This window comes from Pistacia vera, unplaced genomic scaffold (genome assembly GCF_008641045.1).
Source record: "Pistacia vera cultivar Batoury unplaced genomic scaffold, PisVer_v2 Contig151, whole genome shotgun sequence".
Taxonomy (NCBI): Eukaryota; Viridiplantae; Streptophyta; class Magnoliopsida; order Sapindales; family Anacardiaceae; genus Pistacia; species Pistacia vera.
The window spans coordinates 127,934-152,634 of record NW_022195586.1 but is presented as its reverse complement, the minus strand read 5'-3'; the positions used below and the strand labels follow the sequence as shown (position 1 = coordinate 152,634).

General features: G+C 36.3%; 2 protein-coding genes and 2 long non-coding RNA genes across 4 annotated transcripts; 1 reads left to right on the top strand and 3 right to left on the bottom strand.

Moving 5' to 3' along the window:
* Positions 1–684: 684 nt before the first annotated feature.
* Positions 685–1,861, bottom strand: LOC116124241. Its single transcript, XR_004127190.1, has 4 exons — positions 1,842–1,861; positions 1,677–1,754; positions 1,142–1,231; positions 685–724 (listed from the first exon to the last, which is right to left on the bottom strand). It is a non-coding gene; the product is annotated as an uncharacterized LOC116124241 (long non-coding RNA).
* A 71-nt stretch (positions 1,862–1,932) lies between these two features.
* On the bottom strand, positions 1,933–2,398 carry LOC116124243. Its single transcript, XR_004127191.1, has 3 exons — positions 2,274–2,398; positions 2,122–2,169; positions 1,933–2,041 (listed from the first exon to the last, which is right to left on the bottom strand). It is a non-coding gene; the product is annotated as an uncharacterized LOC116124243 (long non-coding RNA).
* A 16,925-nt stretch (positions 2,399–19,323) lies between these two features.
* On the top strand, positions 19,324–20,109 carry LOC116124339 (calmodulin-like protein 1). The gene has a single exon (XM_031410061.1). The coding sequence runs from the start codon at positions 19,378–19,380 to the stop codon at positions 19,930–19,932; it is 555 nt and encodes a 184-aa protein (XP_031265921.1). The 5' UTR covers positions 19,324–19,377; the 3' UTR covers positions 19,933–20,109.
* A 507-nt stretch (positions 20,110–20,616) lies between these two features.
* On the bottom strand, positions 20,617–22,996 carry LOC116124312 (pentatricopeptide repeat-containing protein At2g15690, mitochondrial-like). The gene has a single exon (XM_031410030.1). It carries the CDS (start codon positions 22,972–22,974, stop codon positions 21,178–21,180), a length of 1,797 nt encoding a protein of 598 aa, XP_031265890.1. The 5' UTR covers positions 22,975–22,996; the 3' UTR covers positions 20,617–21,177.
* Positions 22,997–24,701: the final 1,705 nt, after the last annotated feature.

The window sequence follows — 24,701 nt, the reverse complement described above, 5'->3', positions numbered from 1 at the left end:
GAGGAGGAGGTGGAGTTGGTGGTGGTTTTGGCCACGATAGAGGGCTTGGGCTGAAGGAGATGTGGGCGGTAGTGTGGGTGGTAGTGCTTTGGGGGGCTGGACATTGGGGTGGTTTTGGCGATGGAAAGGGGTGGGGTGGGGGGCGTAGGACATGGGGCGCGATATGTTAATAATATGACTTTTAATAAAATAATAATAATAATAATAATTAACTATATCATTTTGTCCTTCTACCATTAAAAAGTTGATAGACAGACCTTAACTGTGTGGGTGGATAATTGTTTTTCTTAAACTTAGTGGGTGCAAAAATGGGCAAACGCCAAAAACCTGGGTGGGACATGGTCGTTATCCCTTTCAAGGTCAACAAATTAAAAAAAAAAAAACCATAAAGTAGACCAAAATTATTAAGTTCAAATTAAAACGCTCCATAGAGAACCACACTAATATAATTGATGCACAAAATTAGTAAATAATCTTTTAGTCGGATGTTTAAACAATCATAAAGTTGACATCCAACTTAGTCAATGAGTAAACTACGTACATGATCTTGTTTTCTCTAAGTGTAAGACATTAAATGGTTTATACGAACACCCAAGTAAGAGACCCTTAATTAAACTTGGACTGTGATTCGTTGCCTTTGTCATAACAACAGACATCCATTCTTCAGGTGTCGATGCTGAACTTTCCCTTCCAGATTCAAGTCGGCACATTTCGACAGAACGTCCTGCAAATGATCCACAAAAAACCAGTTCAGCAATACAAAACCAGTGCAGAAAACTCAAGCAGAAACAGGCTAACAGGACAAGAATGTGCGAAATTGAAGCAGCTCTTAAGTCCAAGTTGGTTCGTTATCAATCGATGCCAAAGCATCCATTCGGAGGGCTTTAATTGGCAGGTCATGCAACCAGTCGTCACAAAACAAAAGGCTATATCTTTATCATTTAGAACACAAAAAAAAGGATCCAGGAACTCAATTTATTGCATTGCTCAAACAAGGTAACAGGATCCAATTATTATGGTTTAATTTTCACCGGATTGTTCCTTGGATTTTGGTTGATAACAATACATTACCATTAGACAGACATTATTCCATTGAAAAGTTGCAGTGATAAAGTAACTCTTTGGGATAAACTATTAAAACCTGAAACTCAGTCGCAAAGCCACTTTTTTCAGCTTGCTTCTTTTCAGCCAATTTGAGACCAGGTTCTGTCAGCAATCTGTATTTGACAACCTACACAAAAGAATCAGGATAAAGGAGCTGCATCTTCCATAATAACTCATAACTTCAGAGATGATAACTTTCCATTTTATGCTTCCTGCTTCAAAGAGTTATTATCTAATGCAAACATGACTAAATCACATAAATAACTTTTTAATGGATTCTTGGAGAGCGTGTATGAAACTATAACGATGGACTACTACCAATAACTTTTCAAAATGAAAAAGAATGAGCTCAAAACAGCAAGCTCAGAATTGCAGTTTGGTGAAGCTTGACCATTCGCCATATTTTTTTCCACACCAGATCTTCGCGTGGTAATCAGGAAGTGGGCTCACATATTTTTATACTGAAGCTCTACACCAACTACTTTACTTCATGGATCACAATATGCATATCTGAAACAGCCAATGAAAATGTTTGTTTATAAGGTTATAAGGTCTCTGAAGAAGAACTATACCTGTAGCAACGTAACTCCAGTGTCAGGATACAGGTACTGACTAGCTCTTTTTTCTTCCTGATTCAAGCACCATAAGGCCTAGGAAAACAAAAGAACAGATAGGTGATCTATCGTGTATGACATTTCAAATAGAAATCAGTCAAGTATGTAAAAAGTATGAAATACCTTTTGCATATAGTCAGCATTGAATCAGACAAAAGCCACTCTGAATTAATTGAGGTAGTATGAAGAGCTTTCATAAAGCATGACATGCTCGAAATTGCATAATATTTTATTTCTCCACAATTATCAATTTCTGAAAAGATAAAGATGACATTCTTCAGCAGGTCCTGATCAATCTGCAATCCTTCGCGTTCCTGCTTGATCTGCATGCCAATTTGAAGTAAACTCACCCCATCGAGAAGGAAACACAAATATACAGAATAAATAGAGCATATCAACTAACCAATGATAATGCAGCAGCCCGGAGTTCACAATAGAAATTTTTGAAAACCTGTAATGTAGTATAGAATGTTAATTCTTCCCGAACTTTCAAATATTAAAATAATATAATTAATAATAATAAAAGAATTAGAATCACACATGTATACAACTTACCAATTCGTGAAAGACTTTAACAGAGAGTTTATCAAGGTTTGGAAGTTCTTTCTTTTGAGGGATAAAGTAGCGGTCAAGGTATTCAAAAAATCGGCATAGCACCTTGCCATCGCCTTGTAATTTGACCAAATTGGCACAAGTTCCCTCAACAAATTTACATCAGTTTTGCTATTAGCGATGGCAACACCTGAGAGCAAAAGAGGAAAAGACACATCGGTGTCACCCTGTCTGCTAAATCTGTGAAAACGTTTCAAAAAGAATGTATAATCCACCATCAAAACAAATGACATAACAATCTATGAATTAGCACCAGAGAAAGAGTCAATTATATACCTTGATCTTTTTAATAACACAATAAATTTACCATACCATACAAAAAAGAAGAAATACAACATATAGTAATGCACTGGGGCTCACCATATTGATGCTCTCTTCCAGGCAGATCTTATATCGCTCATAAATCCGCACTGTCTTTTCATCAGAACCACGGGAAGTACACATGAAATACACAACATCTAACAAGTTGTAAAGGACAACATATTATGCGTTCAATTTATGAAACAAGCCAAATGTAAGATGCAACACTACTCAAAAGCATAAAAATCCTCAAAGTCTTAATGCAATACGACCCTTTCGACTATCACAAAAGATACTCATAGAATCTCTGGTATTCTTCTCCGGTGAACTTCATTCGTACCCTTCCATTATCTTCTGGGCCTTCACAATGGCCTCTCCACCACATCATTCCATCCTCCAGTGATATAAACTTCAACATCAGAGTCTCCCTTCCTCAACACAACTTCCCACAAGTATCTATCAAGAGCAATTAGTGTCAATCATAGTCAACACACATTGCAACTAGGCATTTAAACAAAAACTCATAATCACACTTTAAAACTTGAAATTCCCTCAAAATGGCCCCTAATAACACCAGTATTAACCAAAAGGAAGATACTTTTCAAATTGTTTGAAGAACAACTACAAATCTACAACAATTCTACTCAGAAAAAACACCAAACCGACAAAGAAAAAAATGTTCTGATCAAAAGATTCAAACTTTCATACAATTATGGCAACAGAACCACACTAAAACTGCTAATGACAAAAAAAACACAAAGTTATTGCATCAATGGAGACTCACACAATTCATGAAACAAAGAAATTCGGAAAAAAAAAAAAAAAAAAAAGAATCCAGAAAATTACCTGAGAATTTGTTGGTGCTTAGGTTCTTGAGAGATGCTGATAAGTATGATGGCTGCGAGAGGACACAAGTTTAAAGTGAACAGGAAAGATAGTTTTGTTGGTTGTCCAATGAACAAAACTGTGGGACCATACTAAACAATAGTTTCAATTCAGTGTAAGGTTACAGGTGTGGACCCCCAAATGGGAAGTCTTGAATGAGTCAGAGGGGCGGGACCTACTCTTACTAATTGTGGCCTAGTGTGGGGCCTTTCCAGTTTCACTTTAGTTGATTTTTTTTGGACAGCAAGCTATTTTAGGAGATTCTATTTAGATTTTTGCAAACTGTGTCTGACTCTGTCTAGAGTCACTTTCGATCTTGAAGAATCTTTGGGGTAAAAAGTAATTGTAATAAATTCGCATTTAAGTTCGGCAGCATAAAGTGAAGTAATTATCGTTCTGCTCCCTGTTTTTTTTAACTTAAAATCAATGGAATCCTGAAATTTTTCATAACTTTCTTGGATGCTGCTTCTTGTTGCTTATGACGATACAAAGACAGATGAATTCATGAGGCCAAATAATGATAATGGGTTTTGGTAGTGTCAAGTAGAGATATTTCCTTTCTTTCTTTAAGGTTTGAAATACTTTGTCCCAATATTATGGTATATAAAAGATGCAAAAAATTTATCGTCATGAAAATAGGATATGACAATCCGCTAGACCTACACACATGAAAGGACAAGCGTGAAGCTTCTGGAAAACACTAGTATGGTATTTGCCATAGACACTCCGACACTCAAATCAGCAAGACTGAAAGAGATTATTTGATAAGAATTAAGGAGATGAAGAATTACCAGGAATCTTGTCGGAAGCTAGGACTTTGGCGGAGGTGTCGGGTTCTTGAGAGCAAGAACTTTAGGAGCAAATAAATGGTTTTCAGTAGTATATATTGACTATGAGAGATTGCATGCATAATGAGAGAGCAAGTCTCTATTTTTATAGTGAACCCAAGGGATTGGAATCCTAGTAGGACATTGAGTCCTCTTTTTTAGGAGATAATTCAAATATGATTTCTTGACCTTATCAGATTAAGTTTAATAGTTTAAGTAAAATTTGGAATCTTAGTAGGACAGTAAGTCCTATTTTGGGAGATAATCCCTATCATGAAAGAGATATAATTTTTTGACTTTATCAGATTAAGTTTAATAATTTAAGTAAGATTTGAAATCTTAGTAGAAGAGGAAATAGAATGAGATTCTGATTTCCTATTTATGGATTGTTGTAGGCTCATGGGCTGAAACCCAGTTTAACTTAACTTATAAGATAGCCCAACTCGTAGAGTGAGTAGTTCATAAGTTGATTTTAAGTATAGGCTCAATCGGGATTGGGTTGAGACCTTGGGCCGTGACATGTTTATTTTGTTATTGGGCCTCGTCAAGCCCAAAACGATTTTTAACCCTAACAATATTATGGTATATAAACACTTTAGTCCTATTAGATGATTGATATTAGTGTTGTTGGCTTGGTGTTTTTTTTTTTTTTTTTTTTTTAATAATCGGGGTGTTCGATCCAATTTGCATGCACCTCAACTAATATCTGAAATCCATTGAATATGCTATAAACCCAATGTTCAAGGATAAGCCACAAATATAATAAGTGACCCCAAGGTGGTTCGAACCCAGAAAGTAAATGAAAGGAGCAAACCTTCTTAACTGTTAAACCAATATTTTGAGGTTAAAAAGAATTGTTGGCTCGTTTTCTTAACATTGTAAGGGTAAATTTGACATATAGATAGGATGTACACTTTAGAAGCCCCTTATAATGTTAAGAAAACTAACATCAGTCATGTGATAAGCATAAAGTATTTGTATCCACTAGAAGCGAGGTAAAAGTGTAACAAACCCTAAATCTCAAGGATGAAATGGTAAGTTTCCAGTGTAAAATGAGGTAAATATCATTTAGCTCCTAGTAATTTGAGATAAGAAAATGGAGTCCAATCAACAATGAAAAAGTGTTGAGAACTTTCTCGGATGCTTCCTGTTGTTTGTTGATTATGACAACATAAGAACAAACGAATCCGGATCTACTCCAATGCCAAAGCTCATACACTTTCTGTTGGATCTCCTCCAATCCCAAATCTCATATTTCTGGTATTGAATATTATAAAGGGCTAATGAAATTGAAAAAATAAACCCAAATTTCCATAAATTCAAAATCCCAAAGATCCCATTAACACCAAAATAGTATTAGTTTATCAAATTAACTATGGAATTATATATCAAAGACATAAATTCAACAAAAGATAGAGAAGAAAAAGATGGATTCTTTGAGAAGAAAGGAAGAAATGTGATGTTTCCACAACAAATGGAAAAAAATCTCTCCATAAATTCAGACTTCTTCCTCTTGAATCGAACTATATATGATCTTCATTCTTCAAGGCTCAATTGGTCAATTGCGGGGAACATTTTCTGCATGCAAAAACAATCACAAAATTTTGACTGAATTTATTTTCTTGTAATATTCTCTAGCAGAAAAACTTGGTCTAGTTTTCATAAAAATGTGCTCTCTCTCTCTCTCTCTCTCTCTCTCACGCAGACACATACACGCATATATATGTACATGATTTTTCAAATACAAATCTGAATTACATATATATGTACACGCATATATATGTACATGATTTTTCAAATAAAATCAGATGAAACCATAGCTTGTATCTGCAAAAAGTAGAGACAGAAGCAAAAAGAAAAATGATGAAACCAGTTTTGAATAATTAAAAAAAAAAAAAAAAAAAACCACAACAGAGAAAGTATATATATGCTGCCGCTTTTAAGAATGGGTAATTGCCCTTCTCCGACTCTTAACTACCCATCCTGAGAATGGACAGTTAATGCAATCCACTTATTGAGCAGGATTCCATGGTCGGTCTGACCCTTGGATACCGATATATATATATACCTTGAGTAATTTTCTTCCCGTAGGATTATCTTCTTCTGAGTAAAGAGCTTTTACTTTTTCTTCCTCCTGTTTAAAACAAAGATCAGCCTAACATTATAAATACATTAAATGAACAAGCGTTTGTGAATGAAATATTAGAACTCTCGATCTTATTGCTAGGGTTTGAATTGATCTAAAGCTCGTGATATATTATTGAACGAGTACTATAATAACAGTTTCTTCGAGAATGTATAGGGAGTTAAGAAATTAAAGAAGATCGTACCTTTTGAATGTAATCGATAAACAAATCCGGTTGAGAGCGATACTCCAAAGACAGTTGATGGTAACACTTGCCGGTTTCTTCAAGCATCATCTGCTCAAATTTTGAATAGTAGTTGACTGAACATTTATCCAACCTCATTTCTGCTAGGAATTCCAGGAATTTTTTGTTCAAGTCGTGATCAATCTCCTTCCTTTCTCGTTCTTCATCAATCTGTAAGCTCAAATCCGCAAATACTTATTATTGACGTTAGATAATATCAAATATCAGCTAACCCTAGCTATATTAATGCATACATATGTCACTTACCAAATCATGTAATGATTTCTGCAGACTTGAATGGTCCTTGACGATGACCTAGAATAAGAACGTTCAAGTAAGATATCAAGTCTCTGATCAATCAAGTTTCATAAAGGAAACTCAACAAATAAAGATGATCGAAATTTACTTGAAAATAAATGTAATCAATCAGGTTTGAACATATAATATGTAAGGAGTTCTTGCAACGGAAAACATCAAGATGAATAATGTATGAATGTAAATCACAAAACACAAAACACGAAAGAGACACGAACACGAATAAAATAGAGATTGATTATAATAATGTGGACAATAATGCCTAACCTAATACTCTAAATATAGTATCTAATTAATAGGGTGGAAACAATCTCAGTTTTTACATCAATCCACTGAATACTCGATTAGTAGAGCAAAAACAACTCAAGTTTCTATATTCAACCCATGGTGTTTCCATTTATCCTAATACAACTTTCTTTTTTCCATATTCCTTCCATGGTTTTAAAACCCAGACCTTTCTGAAAGGTTCGACCAGGAACTGGTCTCTAATCCAAGGTCCATTGAATGGCTAAAGCCTATTTTAGTTATTAGACCGAATTGACCAACCGGGATTGAACTGGCGGAACAGTGTCAAACCGTGGTTCAACCGTCAAGACAGATAAAGAACGCCCCCTTCCTATTAATTATTAGAGTTTTAAAATTTTATTCCATCATGCTGATGTCAGCATTATGTCACTATACTGGCGTCATCGCCTATTGGATTGTAGGACTTGAGGAAGACCTGATCCGGTATAAAAACATTGATTCCTACTAACATTGAATATAATTGAATTAGAGTTTTTACCAAATCGCGAAACAATTGGTTGGAGAATTCAGGATGTGATGGAAATCTTCGATCCATACTCTTGTAGTTGTTTAACCCAGAAAGCAATACCGCCATTGTCTTTGCAAAGTATTTATATTCTGACCATAATCGAGTGAGTTCTTTCACCATTTCACCACCATTTCTGTTCAACAATGATGGCAGAACTTGGAAAACAAAATAAATTAAACCAGAGAGAAAGTACTTCAACAACTATATATACCTGGGAATCAAATCTTATTACCTTTTCGTTTATCCTCTCCATTAAAATGCTCTTGTATTTATCATAAACTTGCTCTCTCTCATGTTGATATATCAGTACCTGGTGGTGGTTGTACACAAATCTTCAACAGGAGTTAAAGGATTCCAAATTTTCGTTAACGAAAGTTAACTCATGCATGAATTTATATAATTTTTGTTTAAAAAAAATAAAAAAAAATTCAGGATACGTATAGCCCCTCATCAAATCTTCAGCCGTCCATGATTTCTGATGATGATCATGATCTTGCATCATCTTCACCTTGGCAGCCATGTCTTCAAGAACCTTGAAAACCTCATCCACTGGCGGGAAAGAATTCATAATCTGCTTGTTTATTCAAACATATACAGTTAAGTAGATCATTAACTTCTAACAATTATCTTCATGGCAGCCAATAAAAACGTACCAGTATTTTTTTCCTTGGCTAGTGATGACTGTTTCTTGTGTGTTCTTCACTGGTTCTGGTTGCTTTATTAAAGAATTAAAAGGATGAGTAATCTTACATACAAATAAATTAAGAGGTATTTATATAAGTAACTTTTTCCGCAAGGATTTTAAGAAGACAACTCTTCTCCTTTCATTAGGTTTCCTTTGTCTATTCAATTTTTTTTTTTTTTTTTTTTTGGGATAAACCTATTAATTGCCTCTGCTGTAGACTTAAACACAAGACTTGATTAAAAGACTTGTCATCCAGTCACAAGGGAAGAGGTATTTATTCTAATTATGAATATAATTATATGATTTCTCAATATATATGTAAAAACATATATATGTATGTGAAGATAAACAAACCCATTTATCTATGATCAAATTATATTTGTTTGACACATTGTTGTCAGTATCACTATGAATGTTGAAGATGAATCGTGAGAAAAGAATATCAAAAATACAATGGCAATGGCGAAAACAAAAAGAATTAATTTATTAATTTAATGAAAATCCATATAATGAGAATCCAAATTAAAATTAAATTAAATATATTAAATATAACTATATAAAATTCAATAGATAAATAATTAGATAAATAGAAAGAATTTAGATATACTTGAAATAAATCTAAAAGCATAAGCACTTGTACTGGATGTGCACTAAATGTACAAATGGATCAAAAAGAGGTGTGGGTGAAAAAATAAATTAACGAAGAAAAAAATAGGAGCCTAAAGCAATAGGGCGCATATATATATATATAATGAGAATCCAAATTAAAATGAAATTAAATACATTAAATATAACTATATAAAATTGAATAGATAAATAATTAGATAAATAGAAAGAATTTAGATATACTTGAAATAAATCTAAAAGCATAAGGACTTGTACTGGATGTGCACTACATATACAAATGGATCAAAAAGAGGCGTGGGTGAAAAAATAAATTTACGAAGAAAAAAATAGGAAGCCTAAAGCAAAAGGACATATATATATGTTGTTGTGACAATTTTAAAGCTTTTATATAAACTCTAAAGTCTTTTATAGTATCTCAATTAAGTTATACCATTCTGATCAATTTATATTGTTTTATGAATATGTTATATTTTTTTGTTAACATCATCCCAATCTATAATATTTTCGAGCCACCAAAAAAAAAAAAAAAAATCAACCGAACCAACTCATATTACTAGAAAAAAAAAAAAAAAAAAATCAACCGAACCAACTCATATTACTAGAAACTCAAACTAAGGTGTCCCAACAAACTTACGTGCACCTCGCCTAATCTTCAGAGAAAACTAATGCAGCAACTCATTGCCACAACCCCCTCTTCAATTGGGGATACTCAAACGGTGAATCGAACCTAAGATTAGACTTGGGCAGAGACTGATTCCAACCGGGTCAAGGTCTGGGCCCAATTGGGACCGGTCCCAACCGGGTCTAGGTTTGAGTCTAATTGGGACCAGTCACTCATGGGCCTAGGACTCGTCCTAGACCCACGAGAAATTTCAGGGCTCGAACCAGTCTTATGGGCCTAGAAATTTTATTTTTCCCCCAAATTTTTTTATATTTAAGTAGATCATTAACTTCTAACAATTATCTTCATGGCAGCCAATAATTCCTTTTTTTTTTTGGCCAGTTGAATAACTTGATATAATAATTTTAAAAAAAATAAAGAAGAGGAAACCAAAATGTATCAGTATTTTTTTCCTTGGCTGGTGATCACTGTTTCTTGTGTGTTCTTTTGGTTGCTTTATTAGAGAATTAAAAGTATGAGTAATATTACATACGAAATAAATTAAGAGGTATTTATATAAGTAACTTTTTCCCTAAGTAAAAAGGATTTTTAGAAGACAGCGCTTCTACTTTCATTAGGTTTTGTTCGTCTATTCTATTTTTTTTTTTTTTGGATAAACCGGGTAATTGTCTTTCATGTAGACTCAAACACAAGACCCGATTAAAGGACTTGTCATCCGGCCACAAGGGGAGAGGTATTTATTCTAATTATGAATATAATTATATGATTTCTTAATATATATGTAAAAACACACACACACACACACACACATGTGTGTGTGTGTGTGTGGAGATAAACAAACCCATTTATCTATGACTAAATTATATTTGTTCGACATTGCCAATATTACTATGAATGTTAAAAGATAAATTGTGAGAAAATAAAATAAAAATTACAATAGCAATGGTGAAAACAAAAAGAGTTAATTTATTAATTTAATGAAAATCCAAATATTGAGAATCCAAATAAAAATGAAATGAAATATATTAAATATAACTATATAAAATTGAATAGACAAATAGAAAGAATTTAGATATACTTGAAATAAATCTAAAAGCAAAAGGACTTGCATGGACGTGCACTACATATACAAATGGATCAAAAAGAGGTGTATGTGAAAAGATAAATTAACGAAAAAAGAATAGGAAGCTATATATATGACAATTTTAAAGCATTTATATGATCAACTCTCAAGTCCTTTCTAGATCTCAATTAAGTTATACCATTTTGATCAATGTATATTGTTTTATGAATATGTTATATTTTTGGGTTAACATTATCTCAATCTATAATATTTGTTATACTGAGCCAACAAACACAAATATAAACCAGATTTCAACTCCACACAGATTACACAAAACATCCACACAAGAAACGCAAGATTTTTACCGTGGTTCGATTATCCTATTTAGATAATCTACGTCCACGTTGAGCTCCGAAAATGGAGAGCTCACAACACTACTAATCTGAATAATATCAATACAGTACAAGATCCAACACAACCAGACCAAATCCTCTCAATTTCTACCCAAGAATCAACCCGTAACTCACCCAAGAACTCTCACCTGGAATCCTCAAGCCACAAGAGTAAAACTACCCTCAGATTAACTATCATTCACTAATCAATCTACCTAGTTACAATGATTCTAAAAATGCAGAAAAAACCAAGAAGAACTGATAACGCAAACTGCAGAAAAACGCAAAAAAATTCCGATCTCATGTACAGTGAGCAATTCCCTCTTTTATACTGTTAACTCTATGAAATGCCTCAGCCGTTGGATTTCTGCAGATTGGATGGATAGGATGCACACATAACTCAGGCCAAAACTCTGCGTTTCATTTAACTGTAAAGCTGTAGTGTTTTCAGTCTTCACTCCAACAATCTCCACCTTGAAGACTTGAAAACTAATCAGTAGTACAATAGGCTCTAACCATATCCCTCATAGCTCTAGTTGGTATTGAATTACTCCATAGACAACAACTTCAAGCAGTGCTTGAATTTTACTGGTGTGATGATCTTGGTCCCCATATCGGCTGGATTTTCTTCAGTGGGGACTTTCTTCAGCTCAATTAATCCTTGGGCTATCACATCTCTTACAAAGTGAAATCTTACGTCAACATGTTTGGTCCTCTCGTGATAAACTGGGTTCTTACTCAGATGTATAGCACTCTGGCTATCTGAGTAAATTGTGACCTTCCCTTCAGTAAGATTTGCTTCTGTCAGTAACCCCTGTAACCACACAGCCTCCTTAATCACATCAGCAATGGCTATGTACTCTGCCTCAGTTGATGAAAGTGCAACTNAGAGCAGTAGACACTGATGGCGATGGTATGGTTAATATGGACGAGTTCATGACCATGATGACTCGCACCACGAACGATGGCTAGACAGGCTTTTCTTGTTTCTGATTCTTTACCAGAAAAGAAATGGCTGCCATGATTAAGCATACTTTCGTTATATATTCCCCATTACAAAAAATATTGTAAAGCAATAGCAAAAAAAATGATGGGCATTCTGTACACTGATGCATATTCGTTTGGCACTCAATCTTCAACTTCCTGTCCTGTGGCTGTAATAAATAATAAAGTTATTTAAATTTTGACCTCTTTTCACTTGAAGACGCACTTTCTCATTTTCCCATTTGTTGCTGAGAACTTGGGCACAACATAATGGGAATAAAATGTACGGATAAAAAAAAGGTGGGATTAACTATCTCTAAGTAGTTTGACGGTTTGGTTGGGACTCTGGGATGTATTATTCAAGAGGTCGTGAGTTTAAATCTCTACGATTACTAATAAAAAATAGTCATTGGAGACTTACCTGACGGTTAACTTCAGGGCTCTAAGGTAATTTTCTTTGAGTTACCCATGAGAAAATAAGCAATACGAGATCTGTGCCTGTTTCACCAAGCCAGTGTCTAACTGACCACGGTTGGGTCTACGATGTGAAAACATAACCTTCATTTACACTACTATGGTTTATGAAAATAGACAATACATAATTTAAATGAAGAATATTCGTCAACGGCAATTCACTTTTACAATTGAAGGCAGTTTAAATACGTTCAACCTGATACATAGATCTATGATTCTGAAAATTTGAACACAGAATGACAGAAATACAATTACAGGAAACACACAAAGTTGATCCTGTACTAAGTATCTAGCATAGAATCAGTAGTTATAGCAATGCGTAAATTCCTTTGAATATGCATGCGGACTCCATACACTTGTTAAAGGATCGATGCTTCGTTTTTACTGATAACATATCAGATTCTATGCAAGCAAATCTGTAAATTCTAGAATATGAAAATCTCTACTTTCTTCCTGTTGCTTTTTTATGGTTCAAATTACCTTGAATTTTATACTCAATGTTGTCATCATCATCGCAGATTATGTGCAGAAGATAACAGCTCGGAAGGACATTGAAGTAATGGAGGATTTAGATAATGGAAAGCCGCCTTGACCTGAAACTTTTATTTTAAAGGCAAACTACTTAATTGGAGAAAATGATAACACACACAAGTAATAGGTGTATGGGCAAAAAATCGTTTTGGGTCTGACGAGGTCCAATAACGAAATAAACATGTTACGACCTAAGGCTTTAGCCTAATCCCGGTTGGCCTTACGCTTAAAGTCACCTTGTGAACTGTTCACTCTATGAGTTGGGCTATCCTACAAGTCCAGCTAAAACTAGGTTTCAGCCTATTAGCCTAAAACAGTCCATAAATAGGAAATCAGAATCTCATTCTATTTCCTCTTCTGCTAAGATCCTGAATTTTATTGAAACTAGTAAACTCAATCTGATAAGGACAAGAAATATCTTTCTTTTCTGATAGGGATTATCTCCCAAAGTAGGACTCAGTGTCCTACTAGGATTTCAACCCCTTTGGTTCACTATATAAGCAGAGGTCTGGCCTCTCATAATTCATTCAATATCTAATATTCAATACTCAAAACCACCTACATGCTCTCGAGAATTTGACGCCTTCGCTATAGTCCCGATCTCCGACAAAACTCCTGGTAATATTTCTTTCCCTTAATTCTTATTAAATTTCCTTTTTCAGCCTTGCTGAATTAAGCGACGAAGTGCTTATAGCAAACACCACCCTGGTGTTTCTCGTAAGCTTTATGTTCCTCTCTTCATGTGTGCAGGTCCAGGCCTTTTTATAAAATTCAAATAAACGACTGGAAAAAGATATCTTGAATAAAAAAAAAAAAAAAATAAAAAATATCTCTTTAATTTTGAATTTTGTTTCCAAGGGCCGTTTTGATTTCCATGGCCTGGCCTGGCAGTACCGAGCCGGGCCTCCCTTTTTGTTTTGTTTAAATGAAGCATACCACACCGAATCCTAGATAAAATGATTTATTTGGATTTGATTTGAAAACCAAAAAAAGAAATGCGTGTTCCTCTTATTATATTCAACCAAGACTCAAAAGATGAAACTATCGATTTTTGCACAATTCATTTTTATGTTATGACTTAAGTTAAGTTCTTTTGTCGAGCCATATCTGTCAAAATTTAGTGGTCTCAACCTCATAGGATCAGACTCTATTTTTGTAACTGTACATCTACAGTTTGACACCCACCGTGGGGCCCATGAAACCATAAACATCCACCACCCTCAGCCTTTCCATCCATCCGAGTATGAATGAGACATCCTACCATCAAGCTCCACTCGGCTCAGTTCATCCTCAAGGGTCGAGTGGACTCCCCTTCATACATCGAGCACCATTCAGTCCCACTCATCCACATGGGTAGAGTGGCCCCTGCATTATGATTCCTCGCACCAGACTCTCCACTCAACTCATCCTTGGAAGGTACATCGCTCGACTCTCCACTATAGTCTATAGTCGGCTCCCTCATGGATTCACTACATAAGTCGGAGCATCCTCATATTCATTGGCTCCCGACATCTTCGTTTGGCTCAATACAATTTCAAACACCAATCACCAACTATCGCATGGCCTTAAGAGACTTTGGACTTGGTTCAAACTTGCAGCTTCAAAACCCCACTAACAAACCAGACATCTACTCTCACTCGGTCAAACTGACCCCTGTACGTGGATCTTTACTCGGTTCGGACTGACGCCTACAAAAGTTCAATCCAACACGACTCGGTCAAGGTACTGAAAGTCCTAATTTAAGCTCCACTCCACTCGGCTCTGCATAGCGCTAACAGTTGTGAAAGTGTCAGCTCAAACGTAGTCTAATAAGGAAGTCCCAGGGTGAATCCACAGTAGAAAGGAGAGCTCACTCGATCCACAAAAGGTCAGAGAGTCCACTCAATTCGGCCCAATCGGTGTTGTCTTATTTCACCTTCACTCGGCCAAGTTAGTGATTGCCCACTTAAATCTTAATCCATTCAGCTCTGTCTCTTAGCAAGAGGACCACCTGGTGTAGTCGGCCAAACAGAGTTGAAGCAAGCCTTTGCTATCACTCGGCTTGTTGAAGTCTCACAAGGTTGAGTCACTTTACAATCAAACTTTGAATACAAAGAAAAGCCACTCGGTTGAGCTGAACATTGGTGATTGGGAAAACTACTTGCAACCTGATTTACAACAAAGACCTGTAAACAAGATTGTGGATACACTAAAGAGGCACCTTCCTTTTCCGGTCAAGAGGGATTTAATGAAATCAAGAAAATTGCCGGAAAGTTCAAGGAGAAGATACGTTCTGCTATGACAAGTCCAGTCAGATTATTAGCAGAAAATATCTCTGAATATGCCTTCAATGGAGTCAAAAACTCAAAATCCTATTACTAATTCTTAGCCACCCAATACCACTGCTAATAGCAATAAACAGTCGGGACCAAAAGAACTAGCATGCAAAGCCAAGTCCATAATCGAGGGCAACCACTTCCTATCCCGATGTTGGCTAATCAATCTCCCTGCCGTAAACTCTCCTTGCCGTCACTGTCTCACCAATCGTCGTCTGCATCACACCCTACAGGAGCTCCCAACTTTATCAGCTTCAGTTGTCAGAACAACGCCCTTCGTGGCTGCCACCTTTTAGCACCGGCACCTTGAATTTGCTCTCTCCTGCTTCCTGCACAATCTTTTGTTATAGTTTCTACTCATTGGTGAAATCTGATTCCTGATAAGGGCCTCTGCTCAGACTCTTCCTACTGCAGCTCCAAGTAATAGCTTACCTTTGGTACCTCCATTAACTACTGACTTAGATAACATTGCAATTGCACCACCACCGGTTTCTGCAGCTCTAAGTTAGTGCAGAGCGAGTTCTTGTTCATCTTCAAATTCGACTCCAACCACTGACTCAGCTCTGCCAACGAGTTCGAGTGGAGTCTGGTGGAATAAGGATAGAAATCCACCCTCTGAAACGTGAGTTGCAATCTCTCCAAACACCTCAAGAGTTCAGTCTCTTCCATTCATCCTTAGTGGCCCCATAAACGAGTCTCTTCTTCAACTACCCACTCAAATCGGCCAACCCAAAAGCGATTCAACCAATAAAGTAGTCAGATAACTATGACTCCAGTCGGCACGGCCCGACAGTCATCTCCAAAGGCTTATACGGGGACCAATTGCCTTGCTTATCCCAGCCAAGTCCAAGGTTGGGGCTTGTTTAGCGCAAGAATCCCACACATGGCTTGGCGTCAGTAATTAAATCTTAAATCCAATCATGCCATGCACCTTGGATTCACACAAAGAGTCATACGGCACAGCTCGATGATCTCCATCTAATTGTTGAATCAAAAAACTCACCTCGCGCTGCTCGGATTAGTCAATCTCGATGCCACAAAGCTGATACATAAGCCATTCGGTGATTTGCTAACAATCTTACTCGACACAGCTCTGCGAAACCTCTCTCGACTCAGATCAAGAGCACCAAGAGAAAAGCACTTGGCCTTGACCAATCTCACACCAATCTGCACAAATCAGTGTTCCACCACTTGACTCCACTCAGAAGTCACCCTTATAAAGTTCCATCTGGCTCAACCACAGATTTCTCAACAAAGTATCACCTACTTCAGACGACACTAGTCATTCGGGTCAACCAACCGAGTTGAGTGAGGATGAGTGAAGAGCCCGATTGTGTTGTGTCCTTCTCCGTTGAAAAATCAAGGACTGATACTTCCTATGCGGTTTGAAAGTCCTAGATTACTCTTAACCCTTTTAGAAACGAGAAAAACCTACTCAACCATCAAAACACCCTCTTCTGAAACAAGCTAATCGCTAACCATCCTCCACTCGGCTCTACCCCAATAAACTGCTCCAGAAGGGATGCCCAATTTTTAACTCTCTAAAGTGAAGAATGAAAAAAGAAAGCAAACTTGAAAAATGAGAGTTATAAAAAGTGATTGCCCCAATAAATGAATGAAGACAAGTGTCACCCATGCTGCTATCTTTTAAAGAAAACCATTAAACCTGATTAGCTCAATTGAGCCCCAAGAGGATGGCTCCAGTCGCAGGTGCATCTCCCACTCGGCAACATGGGCAGAGCTGAGCAAGCCGCCCTCAACCGATTTGCAAAGACTTAGTTTTTACAAACCAGTCGAGTCCAACCTTGGGAAACATTCCCACTTGGTATATACCTCACTCAACAGCGTGAGCCGAGCCAACTGGTGTGGACCATACAACATCCACACTCAAACCAAAGAACAGAGCCGACTCAATATTGTCCCATGCATTTTACTCTCTATTTAGCTCTTTGTTTCTCCATTCAGCTTATTGCTCAACACATGCATCCCAGACATAGTATTTCTTTCTATACTTGACTTATTATTTATTTGGTTTATTATATATGCACGCCATGAATCACTTCTCCATTCAGCCATGAGTTTGTTTGGCTTATTATTTCTCCCTTTGTTTATTCTCTCTCCATTCGGTTTATTGCTTGACACCTGCACCACATCCATATTACTCCATTTGACTTATTACTTCTCCACTTAGCATACTCTTGATTTGGTCTACTATTACATATACACACCATTACTTCTCTTATTCAATTTATTATTGATAACTACACACCATGGTATTACCATATAGAGTTGTTTTAAGTCATCTACTATGTTCACCTTCAATCAATTTACATCAACTCAACACATAAGGACTAAAGTCTTGAAAATTTCAACTACAAGTCGATCACGCTGACTCAGCCATAAGGCTTGATTCCTTGAGTTCCAACTACAAGTCGGTCACGTTGACTCGGTCACAAGGCCCAATGTCTTGAGAGTTCAACTATAGGTCGGTCATGCCGACTTGACCATATGACCTAACGCCTAGGTTTTCTATTATAAGGCAGTATCTCCTCCCAACCCAGGTTGGTCGAGAGAGTCTTCACATTCACTTCCCAACTTAGGTTGGTCAAGCGAACATCAATATTTCTCCCAACTTCGGTTGGTCGAGCATTCACTCATCTCGACTCAGGTTTTGAGCAAACTCCTCCCAACTCAAGTTGGTCGAACGAACTTTCATATTCCAAATAACGATCCATTCGACCTGGCGAGCTACTGGCACTAATCTGCTCAGTCTACACTCATTCGATTAAATCTACTTTCTAAGCTAAATACCATTTAACTTAGAGAGTGAAGGGTTAACTGTATGAGTAAAAAATCATCTTGGGCCTGACAAGGCCCAATAATGAAATAAACATGTCACGGCTCAAAGCCTTAGCCCAATCCCGGTTAAGTCTATGCTTAAAGTCACCTTGTGAACTGCCCACTCTATAAGTTGGGCTATCCTACAAGTCAAGCTAAAACTGGGTTTCGGCCCATTAGCCTACAGCGGTCCATCAATAGGAAATCAGATTCCCATTCTATTTTCTTTTCTGCTAAGATCTTGAATCTTACTGAAACTAGTAAACCCAATCTGATAAGGACAAAAAATATATTTCTTTCCTGATAGGGATTATCTCCCAAAGTAGAACTTAGTGTCCTACTAGGATTCCAACCCCTTTGGTTCACTATATAAACAGAGGTCTGCCCTCTCATAATTCATTCAATATCCAATATTCAATACTCAAAACCACCAATTTGCTCCTAAGTTCTTGCTCTCGAGAACCTGACGCCTTCGTTGTAGTCTTAGTCTCTGACAAAACTCCCGGTAATCCTTCTTTCCCTTAATTCTTATTAAATCGTCTCTTTCAGACTTACTGACTTTAGCGTCAGAGTGTCTACGGCAAACACCACCCTAGTGTTTCTCATAAGCTTCACGCTCATCTCTTCGAGTGTACAAGTCCAGCGGATTGTCAGTGGCCTCAATCTCAGAAGATCAGACCCTATTTCCGTAATCGTAGATTTTTTACATCTACGATAGGTTGTAACCTCAGCAAGGAATGTATTCTTTACTTAAAAGTTCTTTTCTGCAACCATCTTTGTTCTTTATTATGTATTCTATTTGTTACTTCAGAATCCTTCCAGAATGGTTGCTTTTCAACTTGTTATCTGAGGAATAAAAGATAACCTCCAATTCGTTTTATCCTAACGCTATAAAGCATATAAATGCATGCTTGCCATCTCTGTCGTTCTACGATCCAAAAGAGGTGTTACATCTTATCGCATTCTTGACACAAATTTTTCCCTCGTTGCGAAAACACAAGAAAACATGGCAAACGTGAGCTTACTCGAGTTCCGGTTCAAGATTTCGAAGAACAAGTTTCTGCGGAAGCCATCTCGGCTATTTTCTTCTCGAGACAGGAAAAACTCTGGCTTGTTACCCACATTCATGCCAAACATAAATGAGATGAAGAAAGTGTTTGATAAATTTGATTCCAACAAAGATGGGAAAATATCCCAGTCGGAGTACGAGGTGATTCTTACAGCTCTAGGACAGGAAAACATGATTGCAGAAGTTACAAAAATCTTCCGGGCGGTTGATCAGGATAAAGATGGTTATATTGACTTTAAAGAGTTAACGGAAATACACAAGGGAGGAGGGGTTAGAACAATGGACATACAGAGTGCATTTCGGGCATTTGATATGAACAACGATGGGAAGATAAGTGCAGAAGAAATCATGGAAATTTTAAGGAGACTTGGAGAGAGTTGCAGCCTGGAGGATTGCAGGAAAATGGTGAGAGCAGTAGACACTGATGGCGATGGTATGGTTAATATGGATGAGTTCATGACCATGATGACTCGCACCACGAACGATGGCTAGACAAGCTTTTCTAGTTTGTGATTCTTTACCAGAAAAGAAATTGCTGCCATGATTAAGAATACTTCTGTTATATATTCCCCGCTACAAAAAAATATTGTAAAGCAATAGCAATAAATGATGGGCATTCTGTAAACTGATGCATATTCTTTTGGCACTCAAATCTTCAACTTCCTGTCCTGTGGCTGTAATAAATAATAAAGTTATTTAAATTTAACCTCTTTTCACTTGAAGACGCACTTTCTCATTTTCCCATTTGTTGCTGAGAACTTGGGCACAACATAATGGGAATCAAATACACGCGAAGTATATTGACCTAAAAATGGTGATTAACTACCTCTAGATAGTTTGACGATTTGCTTGGGACTCTTGAGTGTATAAGACACCCGCAAACACAAAAAAAAAATAAAAGGTGGGATTTTATAGTAATTTAACTAAGCAACATATAGCGCAATACTCACATAAGTCTGCTTAAACTTGCATAATTTTCTCTCAGTTACCCGTGAGACAATAAGCAACACAAGACCTGTGTCTGTTTCACCAAGCCAGTGTCTAACTGACGACAATTGGGTCTACAAGGTGAAAACTTAACCTTCATTTAAACTATGGTTTATGAAAATAGACAATACATAATTTAAATGAACAATATTCGTTGACGGCAATTCACTTTCACAATTGAAGGCAGTTAAACCCATTCAACCTGATACATAGATCTATGATATGAAAATTTGAACACAGATGACAGAAATACAATTACAGGAAACACACAAGTTGATCCTGTGCTAAGCATCTAACATAGAATCAGTAGCTATAGCAATGTAATTATACTAGTGGCATATTAGCATTTAAATACTCCAGGTTACAATTAATTCTTAAAAAGCTTCCACCTAGAGCCACAACAAAATGCTATCATCACTATGCAAACAGGAGTCCATGAAAAGGAAACAAACTATGAGTCCTAAAAGTTCCATTCATGACTTCCAATCCTACAAAACAAATGGAAAACATATACAGCATAGATGGTAGTCAAAGAAGGACATGTGAATCGACACTGGAATTTTCATAAAACCTAATCAATTCAGCATTTGCAAGCACAGCATATATTATAAAGTAGTGAATAGTTCATTTCCAGTAACTAGCAACCTTCTTTCCTCAGCAAGCCATATAGCTTGGCAAATTAAGCACTTTACATATTAAACTTTGATAATCAGTAAACAGAGTGGATATGTATTGTAGAAGTAGCAACCTTCACCAATAATCTCCGCAAGAGCACTTGCCATCTTTGAAATGATGGAAACGTTTATTGTCCCTAACAATCAATTCCCTCCCAACAATCTTGGACATGATCTTGATGGCATTATGACAGTCCCCGCAAACACGAAGATTCTTAATGATCCTAAGAGGTGTCCTAGCTGGAGTACTGATAAGACCATATGCTATTGCCAATCGTTCACTGTGGTAGAGCAAAGCCTGTTCTTTAGCCTCCTGATCAATGTCATGAAGTACATATCTTGTATCAGGTACATAACCCGCTTCCTTCATTTGACTCAATGCCTTTAATTTTTCATCATCCTTGTAAAGAGTTGGGTTCCGGAACTCCAAAATTCTATTCTTCCCATCAAGCATGCTAATCGCAGTACGCTTCTTAGGTGGTGGGGTAGGGATCTTATTAGTAATCGCCTTGGATGGATTAAGATAAACCATTAACTCCTCAGCTCGATCTTCTAAATCAATATCTCCATGCATTCGAGCATAATTTCTCAAAGCATCCCAAATCTCTGCCGTGGGTTCAAAAGGCAGTTTCTCCTCGATGAACTGTTGAGCCTCATACAGATGCCCAGATTTTCCAAAAACACCAATCAGCCCTATGTAATGTTCAATCCCTGGATTGATCCCAAACTCATTCTTCATAGACTCAAAATGTATAAAACCCTCTTCAATAGCATCTGCACTACCACAAGCTGAGAAAACAGCAAGAAAAGTCTGCTCATTTGGTTTCAACCCCAACTCCCTCATCTGCTCAAACAACTGCAAACCCTCATCTCCTAAACCATTATCCGCATACCCATTTATCATCAAATTCCACGAATCCATATTAATATCTGGCATGTAATCAAACACCCTCCGGGCATCGGTCATACTCCCGCACTTTCCATACATTTCAATCACCCTATTATTGAAGGCCAAATCCCCCCTACAGGTCGATTGTAAGAAGTAATCATGAACCTTTTTCGCATTCTCAAACGACTTTGCATTTCCACACAACTCAAACAAAGCATAAAAACAATCAGCATCAGCTTTAACACCTTTATCCATCAACTCAATGGCGTCTTTAACCTTCCCTTCCCGACATAACCGTGCCAAATCAGCAATTGAAGGAGCCGGACCTGGACCTGGAACCGGAGCCGGCGCCTGACTACTAACATGAGCCTGATTCGAGTTAATCTGTTGACCCTGAGGGACCCACTGGTTAGGGTTTCTTGTCTGTTGGTAACCCTGATTTTGTTGATTGTTCCACTGATTAGGGCTTCTGGGTTGCTGATAATTCTGGCTCGAAATATTAACCTGACTAGAGCTTTGACTGTTCCACTGATTTGGGTTTTTGGGTGGCTGATGGTTCTGATTATTAGGGTTTTGATACGGATACTGATTAGCATTATATTGCTGCTGTTGTTGAGGATATCCCTGTCCTTGATTAGGATATCTCTGTCCCTGATTAGGGTATCCCCTGTTGGGATGGTTGAACTGATTATTACTAAAATTCCCCTGGTTTTGGCCCTGTGTAGTAGCCCACTGACTATTATCACCACTCCTCTGGTTTTGAAAAACCCTAGAATCAGGCAATGGTGACTGTGAATGTGGTGGTGGGTACTCATTTGGGGCAGCATACGTACTTAAGGGTTTTGCTATTTTCAGAGTTAGGGTTTTGTCGAAGTTGATCTGAAGATTGTTTAGATAAGACGAGTTAAAAGACTGATAGCGTACCTTCAACATAGAAGAAAGCCTCTGGCTTCGTGCGCTCCGTATCGCCATGAGAGACGCCATTTGCTCGCTGAGTTTTCAGTGAAAATTTTAAGTAACGAACCAAAAACCCTTAAAAAACCCTAAAATGGCCATAAGACTTACGAGGATGGGTTTCGCTTATGTTTTTGGGCTTTTCACAGCGTATTGGGCCGCTTGTAGTGGACCAGACCGGGTTCAGATCGAATAGTCACAATAAGGCTCTGTTTGGTTGGCCGTATATTTACAAAAAAGAGAATTTTTTTTTTTTATAAACAGAAATGATACAGCCACCGAAGGTTATACACCGAATAATATGGTAAAATCCTGACCGTCGATTAATATTAAGTTAAAATTAATCAACAGTCAGAATTTTGTCACGTCATTCGATGCATGAATTCAGTGCACTACTTCGGTGACTGTTACATTACTCTTTGATAAAAATATAAAATTAGAAAAAAACAAACAAATAATGATGTATAGGGATCAGATTTTGGATTTTGTAACATTTCAAGAATAATTATTAGGTGGTAATTTTTTTTAATATAATATTTGAATGTCAAATATTGATTAATACAGTAAAACCTCTTTATAGTCATAATATTGGATCAACTAAATTTATTATTATGAGAATGTTATAACTTAATAGAGGTGTAATTACAAAAATTATTGTTTTGATTAAAAAATTATTGTTTTGATTAAAAAATTATTAATTCATGTTTTAGTGGTATTAAGATTTTGATTTATTGTTTTAATAGCATTAGGATAGTATAGAAATGAATATCAAAGAGTTATTACAAAATTGAGTGATCAGATTCGATAACTTTACTACACTAATAAAATAGATATTAATATTTTTCTTAATCATCCAAATGAGCAACAAGTCGTGTATACTTTAACTGAAGAAGAAATCATTACTAGATTTAGAGGGTGTTTGTCTAAACTTATAAGTTGGTCAAACTAGCTTATAAGCTCTAAAATTAAGCAGACATGTTTGTTTATAACTTTTTTTGAGCTTACAAGTTGAGCTTATAAGCAAAAAAAAAAAAAAATAAGTTAAGGGGGGAGGTACTTTTTTTTTTTTTTTTGCTTATAAACACTCTGCTTATAAGTTAGTTTGATCAAGTATATTACCACATTATCCTTGTTTAATTTTAAAATTCCATAGTATACCCTTATGTAATGTAGTATCTTTTTTAGTCATTTTATAATAAAATGTACTTATAAGCCACATTTTACCAAACACGTCAACTACTTATCAGTCACTTATAAGTATTTTAACCAAACACGTAATTGCTTAAAATTTCAAATGCTTATAAGCTAATTTTAGCTTATAAGCACTTATTGTTTATAAGTTAATTTTCATAAGCTCAGACAAACACCCCCTTAGACAAGAAGAGAAAAGAGATAATCTTGAAGATGAATATAGTAAAGAAATATCAAAAGTTTCGTGCCAAAAAGCTATAAACATGTAGTTAAAAATATTTTGGTTTTAACAAGAAGGTGTCCATGTTGTCAACTTATTACGTACCCACAAGATAAAAGATACGGTAGCAACTTTAAAGCATAAATCATTGTTTCAAACAACTTTTGATAAAAAATTTATTTCATCTTAAACATTTAATCTAACATAACATATTTTTTTTTTTATAATATACATATAATTATTACTATGTAGAGGCAAGTTTCTTAAGACGGGACCTAGACAAACTATAACTTATTACAATATGAATTTTATTCTTATTTATAACTGGCTCAAGTAGGGACTAAAA

Bases quoted from the DNA above. Each gene is read 5' to 3' on its own strand.
- LOC116124339 (XM_031410061.1), top strand. From the start codon at position 19,378: ATGGCAAACGTGAGCTTACTCGAGTTCCGGTTCAAGATTTCGAAGAAC.
- LOC116124312 (XM_031410030.1), bottom strand. From the start codon at position 22,974: ATGGCGTCTCTCATGGCGATACGGAGCGCACGAAGCCAGAGGCTTTCT.